Source organism: Xyrauchen texanus, chromosome 13 (assembly GCF_025860055.1).
Source record: "Xyrauchen texanus isolate HMW12.3.18 chromosome 13, RBS_HiC_50CHRs, whole genome shotgun sequence".
In the NCBI taxonomy this organism is placed as follows: domain Eukaryota; kingdom Metazoa; phylum Chordata; class Actinopteri; order Cypriniformes; family Catostomidae; genus Xyrauchen; species Xyrauchen texanus.
Window position 1 is genome coordinate 42,357,080 of NC_068288.1, and position 9,676 is coordinate 42,366,755.

The 9,676-nt window shown below is 38.0% G+C and overlaps 2 protein-coding genes across 2 annotated transcripts in view; one reads left to right on the plus strand and one right to left on the minus strand.

Annotated features, from left to right (window-relative positions):
• The window catches only part of LOC127654273 (RIPOR family member 3-like), a 52,037-nt gene extending 46,666 nt beyond the window's left edge, over positions 1 to 5,371 (plus strand). The window contains exons 21-23 of the mRNA XM_052141395.1: positions 210 to 293; positions 3,818 to 3,908; positions 5,031 to 5,371. Of these exons, the coding sequence (XP_051997355.1) occupies positions 210 to 293; positions 3,818 to 3,908; positions 5,031 to 5,128 (273 nt within the window). The 3' untranslated portion in view covers positions 5,129 to 5,371. The remainder of the gene's footprint in view (positions 1 to 209; positions 294 to 3,817; positions 3,909 to 5,030) is intronic.
• A 745-nt stretch (positions 5,372 to 6,116) lies between these two features.
• On the minus strand, positions 6,117 to 9,676 carry blcap (bladder cancer associated protein). Its single transcript, XM_052141189.1, has 2 exons — positions 9,576 to 9,676; positions 6,117 to 7,027 (listed from the first exon to the last, which is right to left on the minus strand). Exon 2 carries the CDS (start codon positions 6,906 to 6,908, stop codon positions 6,645 to 6,647), a length of 264 nt encoding a protein of 87 aa, XP_051997149.1. The 5' UTR covers positions 6,909 to 7,027; positions 9,576 to 9,676; the 3' UTR covers positions 6,117 to 6,644.

The following is a 9,676-nucleotide window of genomic DNA, read 5'->3' on the forward strand; positions in this document are numbered from 1 at the left end:
AGATAAAGTACAAGTTTCCATTGTTTTTTATGTAGACATGCACTAGATGGCCGTCTTTGACCATTACTCCCTGTCTCGCTGTTTTTTAGTGTCTCACACTGGAATGACACGTTTTTGGAAGCCACGTTAGAATAAAAAGAACAGCAACAATTAAAAGTGCTTCACGAGACACCTCTCTGTGTGATCGAGTCATATGTATGTTTTTATAGGCAGTGGTTCACTACACAGATCTGTTGAAGAACAGCAACACGCAGGTGCAACATGAAGCCTGTTTGGCTCTCAAATATCTGAAGGTAAGTTCTATACACTGTAATGTGAGCCCAACTCCAAGTCTCTATGATATTGTAGTCTGTAGATATGGCTCGGGTCCAGCCTGATTTCATGAACATTACTTGACCGTGGCAACATTTTTGCCAAATGAAATTTCGTACCTTATTACATGTTTGGCTGCAGTTTCCCAGTGAAATGTCCAGTGGGGGGCACCAAAAGTGAGTGAAATGTTTTCGTTATCAGACAAGGTTTATAATGTGAATATTAGATGCAGGTTTTAATGAGTAAAACGTAATCCCCTAACCTAAAACTTGAACCTAAACCTAACCAATAGTGATCTAAAATAAAAGGAGAGGTATACAAAACAGAAATCCTTATTCTAAAACCAGTTGCAGTTTTAACCACCTCGCAGGTGCCCCGGACGTAGAGAGGGCTCCCACCTCGGTAGGAAAGCTCAGCAAAAACCGCTTGGAGTGACATATTGTTCTGCGTACATGTGTGAACACGCAGTTGTCAGCATTCTCAGAATGGTTCACGTTAGAAGTTGCCGGGTTCAGGTCAGCAGGACTTTGGGTTTGTAATTTAGGGGCAGTTCACACCGAATGTGTTTTTGTGTGCGTCTGTTCAGTTTTTTCATTGTTCTCCTTTGTAAACGTGCTGAACGAACATCCTTGACTGCTGCACAGCGTCTCACTGTTTCTTCAGTATCTCACGCAGTGACCGGCACATTTTTAGACACTGTTTGAAGTTAATAAGGACTTTAGGTTTCAAAGACACATATCCAGACACCTGCGTTCTTTTTCATTTGTTGCGCTGCATCTAGATTGTTTTTAGCACAGGTGTCACAAAGATTTTACAATGTTTAACATTATTCCAGATTGTTCTGCACCAAGCAAAGTTTCAGCACTTCATAAACAGCAATGTTTTTTCCCCTTCTGCTCTAGTGTTTTGATGGGCCGCTGTGCCTTGAATGTTTACTGTTACTGTCATGATACAGCCTTTTGCAACATGGTGAACAATACACTGCAGCATCAGAATATAAGATCCAGGTGAAAGTAAAGTAAATAATACAGGAATATAATACTAATGTATAAATCCTCAAAGTCCATCCATCCATCCATCTTCAAACGCTTATCCGAAGTCGGGTCGCGGGGGCAGCTGCTCCAGCAGGGGGCCCCAAACTTCCCTATCCCGAGCCACATTAACCAGCTCTGACTGGGGGACCCCGAGGCGTTCCCAGGCCAGTTTGGAGATGTAATCTCTCCACCTAATCCTGGGTCTTCCCGAGGCCTCCTCCCAGCTGGACGTGCCTGAAACACCTCCCTAGGGAGGCGGCCAGGGGGCATCCTTACCAGATGCCCAAACCACCTCAACTGACTCCTTTCGACGCAAAGGAACAGCGGCTCTACTCCGAGCTCCTCATGGATGACTGAGCTCCTCACCCCATCTCTAAGGGAGAAGCCCGCCACCCTTCTGAGGAAGCCCATTTCGGCCGCTTGTACTCGTGAATCCTCAAAGTAATAATAATAATACTGTATCATGTGATAATGACAAACTGGAAACCAATAATTGATGGGTTAGAGTATTAATAAATACCAACTACATTCCAAAATGTTATTGGGTGAAGTAATAGGTTTTTGCACACTCTGTTCACAAAAAATATATTTTTGTAGGTTTTGTAAAAATATATGTAGGTGAATATTGCTTTTTTACATGTGGAAAAACTGGAAAACATGCATTCATTATTTTTAACTAGAATTTGATTTCATTAAACATTTTGAATGTACTTGGCTACAACGGCTGATAGGATGAATTTAAAATTATGATTTAAAATCAATTTGATGTCATTTTTAAGCAAGAATTTTCAAAATGGAGCCTCAGAAATCGTAACAACTGAAACAACCCCTAAACCGAACACACAAATATTTGGCAGCTGTGGTTGCCAGAATAATTCTGTAAAAAATACAGTTAAATGTAAACTACTTTACATAAAAATCTTTATATTTTACAGTTTAAAATCGTTGTAATTTACACATTGGCACTGTAAAAAAAAACAAAAAGATTACATTTACAGTAAACATTTTTTAATTAACATGCCTTCTTAAACTGTTCAAATCTGTTGTTCACTTTATGAGGTATTTATTAATCGAGTAGATACTACAGAAGGGCAGATGATGACATGAAGTTCATAAGTAGTGTCTCTTCCAGGAGCATTGACCAATGAACATGTAGAGACACTCACACAAACACTAAACACCATCATGGTAACACATGTGAGATGTAAATAATGCAGTAAACATTAACTAAATTACATCAAATATAACACAGAACACCCCAGTGTACTTAACTGATATTAAAAACAAGAAAAAACATAACTATTCCAATAAAATATAATGAAATGTAATGGGTCATGCAGGGAATTTTGGGAAGGCCCGATTATTGTTTTTTACTGTAATTTTAACAATAATTTACTGTAAAAAAAAAGTACACGTACTCTCTTGTTCTTTTTACCATTAATTATATAGGAAAATCGTTCTTTTTACATTTAAATTATTTAATTTTTACATCATTTTATTGTAAAAACTACTGTATTGACTTTTAAAATATTTGTTAATCAATTAAAATTTTATTTCTGTAGCATTTTTACACTATTTTACTGTTAAAATTACAGATTTTTTTTTTTTTTTACAGTGAACAGATAGTGTCCAAAAACAAAATGCGAAATTATAAAGCACATTTTCTGAAGCAACCATGTAATTTTGTGACCCTCGTATGACACTTTTGTATCACCTGTCACCTTACGTGTTTGGCTGAGCTCAAACGGCGGACAAATGTCCAACACTCTGTGTGGTGAGCTGTGACATGCTTCTTTGCTGTAATATGGAAATTACTCTTGTACATGCTATTTGCTGATAATAAAATGTTAATAATAAAAAATAAAAAAAAACGGGAACAAAAACGAAAGAAATAAAAATACAAAATGTGTGGTGAGCTAACACGGAAGCTAATCACATAGGAATATGTTTGTAAATGCAGATTAGTTTGTAAAATAAGCGTTAAAATGTATCGTTTATCAATTGACACGTTAGAGTAAAAGTGTTTTGATGTCATAACATAGCAGTGCGTGCAGTGCAAATATGTGTTTATTAAGTCATAATCAGGATGATTCGTTTGCAAGTGAATAAAACGCAAAGTTGTTGTAGCGCCTCTAGTGTTTATTTCACCAGGAAACTGCGGGGGATTTTTACACCTGATTTACTGTCCGCCAGTGTGTGATGATCGCTTGTTACGCCAGGGCTAGTTGTCACACGTTTTCCTCCAGTTTATGTTTTTTTAGGATAATAAATTGTATAAAATCATGTCATTTACAACCCCATAAAAATGTGACATCATGCCCCGACCCGACTTTCAAAATACCTTTGTCCTAAGAGCTTTTGGAAACAATGTGTCCTTTCCTACTACCTTTTGTCGAGAATAAAGACGACAGAAGTGTACATACTTTACATCACTGCTTTAGATTAAGTGGTTTGTGATGTGCATCTCTCAGGCCTCAGAGTGTGCAGAGCAGGTGGCCAAGCTGTGGCATTCAGCAGATGAAGACTTGAGGAAGGCTGCACGGGAGACTGTACTGTCCTTTGGTAAGTGACACTTAAGCTGTTCATAAAATGTAAAGTACCTTTGAGGCAACTTTACATACATTGTATTGGTATAATTGGTATAGCAGATGAGTCAGTTTAAACTAGCTCATGTGATAGCTCAATTTACAGGGGCTCCGAAAATATTTGGACATTTCAAGAAATAGTTCACCCATTATTAATTTCTTTCTTCTGCGGAACACACATTTTTAGAAGAATATTTCAGCTCTGTAGGGACCTATGCAAGTGAATGGTGACCAAAACTTTGAAGCTCCAAAAAGTACATAAAGGCAGCATAAAAGTAATAAGACTCCAGTGGTTTAATTAGTCTTCTGAAGCAATCCAATTGATTTTGGGTGAGAAAAGACCAAAACGTAACCCATTTTTCACTATAAATCTGGGCATCAGTGTTCTCTTTGGTGATCAAGATTTCAAGCTCGATTACACTTCCTAGCTCCATTTAGCATTCAACATATGCGGCAAGCACTAGGTAGTGTGATTGAGCTTAAAATCCATCCATCCATCCATCGTCAACCGCTTATCCTGTGTACAGGGTCGCGGGGGGCTGGAGCCTATCCCAGCTAACATTGGGCGAAAGGCGGGGGACACCCTGGACAGGTCGCCAGTCCATCGCAGGGCCACACATAGACAGACATACACTCACACTCACCTCCACATCCACATCCACATCCACACCTAGGGCAATTTTTTTGGAGACACCAATGAACCTTGAGCTTAAAATCATGATCTTGCAATAAACTGGATTGACAAGATGTACAGTGAAAAAGAAGTTACATTTTGGCCTGTTCTCACCCAAAACTGATTGGATCGCTTCAGGAGACATGGATTAAACCACTGGAGTCATATGGATTACATTTATGCTGACTTTATGTAATTTTTGCAGCTTCAAAGTTTGGTCACCAGTCACTTGCGCTGTATGGACTAGCATAGCTGAAATATTCTATTAAAAATCTTTGATTAGGCGTTACTTCTGTTGTTTTTTTTATTATTCAGTGGGTATCATTCAAGTTCTTATATTTAAAAGCGAAACATTATTTAACAATGCAAAAGTCAAACGTTTCAGTCACTCAGTCAATATTCTACTTATTCTTGTTTGCTTCTCAGGAAAGAAAGGCCATATGGCATTCCAATGTAAGGACCAGATCTATGAACTACAAGAGGAGCCCTATAAGAACTTGGAAACAGAAATCACAATCTTATAGAAACACCAGAAACTCATTTGACTCGATCCGATTGGATAGTGCCAAGACTGTGATGGTCTGTTTTGAGCTGTGTCTGTGTATGTACGTATATTGCCTAGTATTAAAGATGCTTTTTGAGTATTATTTCCATATTATTTTAACAAAAGTGAAATATTTATGAATAAACTGTTTTCTATGTTGCATATGTTTTATATATTATTTAGCACATAATGTATAGACAATAAATGTAAATATCAACACTCAAGAGTGGCTCATTAAAGCAATATCTAATTATTGGTGACGGCTGTTCAAAAATAATGTCAACCAATACCAGATGTGAAAAAAAATTAATTTCCAAGTACAATTCATGTTCTATTTATGTGCATCTAACCAGGATGTTTACCAAACAAATTATTTTGGGTACCTTCTTAATACCTTTATCTATCCCTAATGAAAAAGTAACCTTGGTTTTACTACAGTCAACATATTTTAACCATGATAATTGTGGTAAAATACAGGAAAACAAAAACTAATAAAATTCTGCCCCCAAAAATAAAATCAACAGTATATTTGTGGTACAGGTACTATGGTTACTGCACAGGTTTACTATAGTTAAAAATGCAGGTCTAACTTTTTGTTTTGCAGAATGACTAATTTACCACATTTTTGGTTTTCCTGTATTACTACTACAGTTTTACAACAAATATAATTTAAAGTATGCTTACTGTAGTGGTTATGTTTCAATAAAAATATCATAGTTGAACTATGGTTACTTATGAAAATGAACCATTTTTTTTTTTTTTTACATAAGGCATGGATGAAGGTATTGTGATGGAATGCTAAACTATAACAGCAAATTAATCTCTAAAACAGCCCATGGTGCAATACAAAGTTTCAGACCTCCTAATAAAGTATATTACAGCAGCTTATGAAATTAGCAGCATGACAAGAATGTAGAAAAATTCAGATTCTAACCATAATTTCAAAAATATCTGAACTAAACGCAGATTTATGATTCAGCCATATAGCTTGCTTTGATCATAAGAAACTTTATTGAATTAAAAGTTGTGACAGCATTTGAGCTAACTCAGCAGACGAAGATGCGCTCCACGCCTTTAGCTCAACTTATATCACCTCTGTTCTCTTAACACTTGCATTCATACTGATTAATGACACATGAACAGAAACCCAAAAATCACAACATACAAACTTTTACACACTCACACAAATGATCATCTACCCTTTGGAAAAATCTCAGCATCCAGAAATGAAAGAATGTGCATTGAACACAATGAGAAAGGAACCCTAGAGGTAACCCATGCAAGCGTCAAAACACCTTAACCAAAGGTGAGATGCCCCTGTGCCATTGGGAACAGATTCAAGTCAGGGAACAAGAGCAGTTTGTTATGAGTTGCAGCGGGACCGTGGAGCGGTTGTCAATGTGGGTACAAAGAAGTCTCAGCATTTCTTGTGGGTTTTTGATTCACAGTCCGGATTGAGATTGACCAGGGTCTGTGTAAAAGCGTCATTGGAACTTCTAGGTGCCTACGATGTTGGGGTCATGTGCGGAGTCTGGCAGTGGAGAATCATGGCAGTGATAAAGAAAGCAGTTTCCCCAGCAGCTGTAGCAGATGAGAAACAGAGCAGCCAGGAAAACTAAGGCACAAATGGTACAGGGCTTCCTCTCCAACAGGAAGCTGAGCAGGTAGAAGCCCATGAACATGGAGTGGTTGAACCACAGGGCCGGATTCAATGGTTTAGGGATCAAGAGAACAGGGAGTAACCACTGGAGGCAGTACATCGTGTCTGCGTGTGGGGCAGCCTAGAATGAGCGCAGATATCTGACGTGACACTACACGATCGTGAATCCCTTGTGTATCAGCAAGGGATAAGACTTGGTATTCAAAGACCAGGCGAGACCTTTGGAAAAGGAGAGAAAGAAAACAATTCAATACCTATATTTAGATCATTTAAACCTTCTTTTAGTCAAACAAAATCAAACTCATTTACTACTAGTCAAAACCATACAAGGCATGAAGGTTAAAACAAGAAATGTTGCACCAGGGTAGGGTTGTACCAGCTGTGCGTAAGGTCTTATGTAAGTCGGGACGTAAAGTTCACACTAAGGGTTTAGTAACTACTAGTTAGTTTGTAACTACGGATGCAGAAGTTGCTCTTTTTCTTCTCGATAAGCGAGTAACATGCATTTTGCTATGTTTCACAGAACCCATATGTGCTGTTGTCGTGATGTTAGATTTAGTAGCAGGACAGTCTTGAGTGTCTGGAGCTGGTGTGCGTAAAAAGTGCATGAATTTCGGTGGCGGAGCTTCCAAAGGAGCACTGAAGGGAGGGGTGTGTTTGCTGTGGCAGTGGAGTTCGAATATCAGCAGTATTTCTCAGGAATCGATGAGTGCACCTTTAAGGCTAGACTTAACTAGTAGGTCGTAAGCTCTTCGTTAAGTAATGCGCAGTCGCATACTATGACGTTTACCTCTATTGATCCAATAGGCAGCCTTCAAATTTGTACACATAACTGCCGTGAATTTCAACTTGATGTTCAAACCTTGTTTGCTCACATAACTGTCAGCTGTAATAATTTATATTCCCAATAAAATACTTAATACATACTAAAAGTAGATCTGATAAATAGTATATTGCACTGTGTAAATAATATATAGGAACTGTATCTAAAATAAATAAGAGGTGATAAATAAATACTAATAAAACAGGCTGGAAAAATAGATATTTATTCATTTTAATATCTCATATATTTTGTATGTTGAAACTTGACACCGGGCGATATGTCCTAACCGTACGTTCACACCAGAGGCGGCGAGAGCGTCAAATCGACCGGAAGTCATTCATTTTCAATGACAGCCAGCGTCTCTCGGCGGCGAGAAGCGGCACGGCGAGTCTTGGGCGGCGTGGGCGTCAGATGGAAGTTCAAGTGCAGTCAACATTATGGTAATGAGCTGTGACGCGGTTCGGTGGCAACCTATTGGAATATAGAAGTGCTCCGCTTTAGCGAAGTCTAGAGAACACAACCGTGTAAACTTTGGTTCCCACCAAACATTAGCCCCGAAGATAAAATGGAGGAGAAACTAATTATTGCCGTGAGGGGTTTCCCTGTAATATATGACCAAGACCACAGTTATTATTACAAATTTATTTTATTTTGATAACAAACAACTATAATTTTAATTACTTTCTGCCATTGATCGATTTCTTATTTTCACATTTTAAAGAGTTCATGAGGATATATGCTACTTGTGATAGGTCGGCAAAAAGTAAATGGTCGACATGTCTGGATGTTTAAATTGCGGTCCCTTTAAATATAGTTCACAAAACAAAGCATTCTGAACAAACGTTGCCGCCTATTTCAACTACGTCAGAGCGTCCACGAGCGTCCTTTAGCGTCGAAGGCAGGGCAGCCAGAGCGAATTTTGACGCTCTCGCCGCTTCTGGTGTGAACGTACAGTAACAACTGCACGGTCGGTTTCATGCTGAAGCCGCTTAAAAGTTATTTTTCTCTTTCTCGTAATTGTAAACGAGTCTAAATGTCAACATCATACTGTATGCCGAAAGAACTGAAGCCTGTCACGCAAAACATGAGCTCATTGATGTCATAAAATATCTGTCTGCTTTTGTAGGTCAACCGTTGCTACTGGTCGTATTTAGTAAATATTTAATGTATACGTAGGTTTACGTTCTACCCAAGTTTAAAGGTGCAACGCTCAAAAATGTAGTAATGCGTAAATTGTGACTTAGTGCCCATTTACTCCACAACTAGGCTAAGTTGTAACTTACGTATAGGTGGTGCAACCGAAAGCTATTTTTAGTTCATGGCCTCCAGTTCTAGATGGCGAAACATGGAGCTAACATGACAGGCAGTGACAACATATCAGTAAATACTTCAACTAATATTTGACTAGTGATGTTACAATAGCAGTTTCAAAAGTTTCATACGCAAACATTACAACTCACTGAAGATGAGACATTTATTTAATGAATAATAGATTAACTTTGACAACTAAACATTTTAAATGTTTACCAATTGTAAAACAAATGAAACATATGGGATTTAACAGACGTAATAAAATGCAACAATTAGGTGAATAACAAATACAAACGTTTCCAATTTAGAAAAAAAAAAATATTTCTGACAACATTGTTTACACGGATAGCAAAATCAACAAGAGCTAAAAATCCGATATTCAGTGTGTCGTTACCCTTCACCGTGAATAATAAATAACATTTCAGGTTGTGTGTTTTAAATGTATCGACGAAAAAAATAAGCTATAAACAATAAAAGCACTGTGATGTATAACCGGATATCTGGTATGCGTTAGCATGTGGCTATGTGTTAGCAGCTAAATAAACCTAATCACAAAGTACACGTATACGAGTGTGTAAGTCTGAAATAAACAAGCCTGAAAACTTGAAGAGGCACCAATAATACGATTCAGACCTGCCATGCTTCAAATCCAATCCTGATCTCGTATAGAAACCGTCGCCATGTCTTTCTTTTAGGTGATTGCGTAGATTAGAGCAACTCCAAGGACCCCTTGT

Excerpts from the sequence above, each read along its gene's own strand:
- blcap (XM_052141189.1), bottom strand. The coding sequence starts at position 6,908 with ATGTACTGCCTCCAGTGGTTACTCCCTGTTCTCTTGATCCCTAAACCA.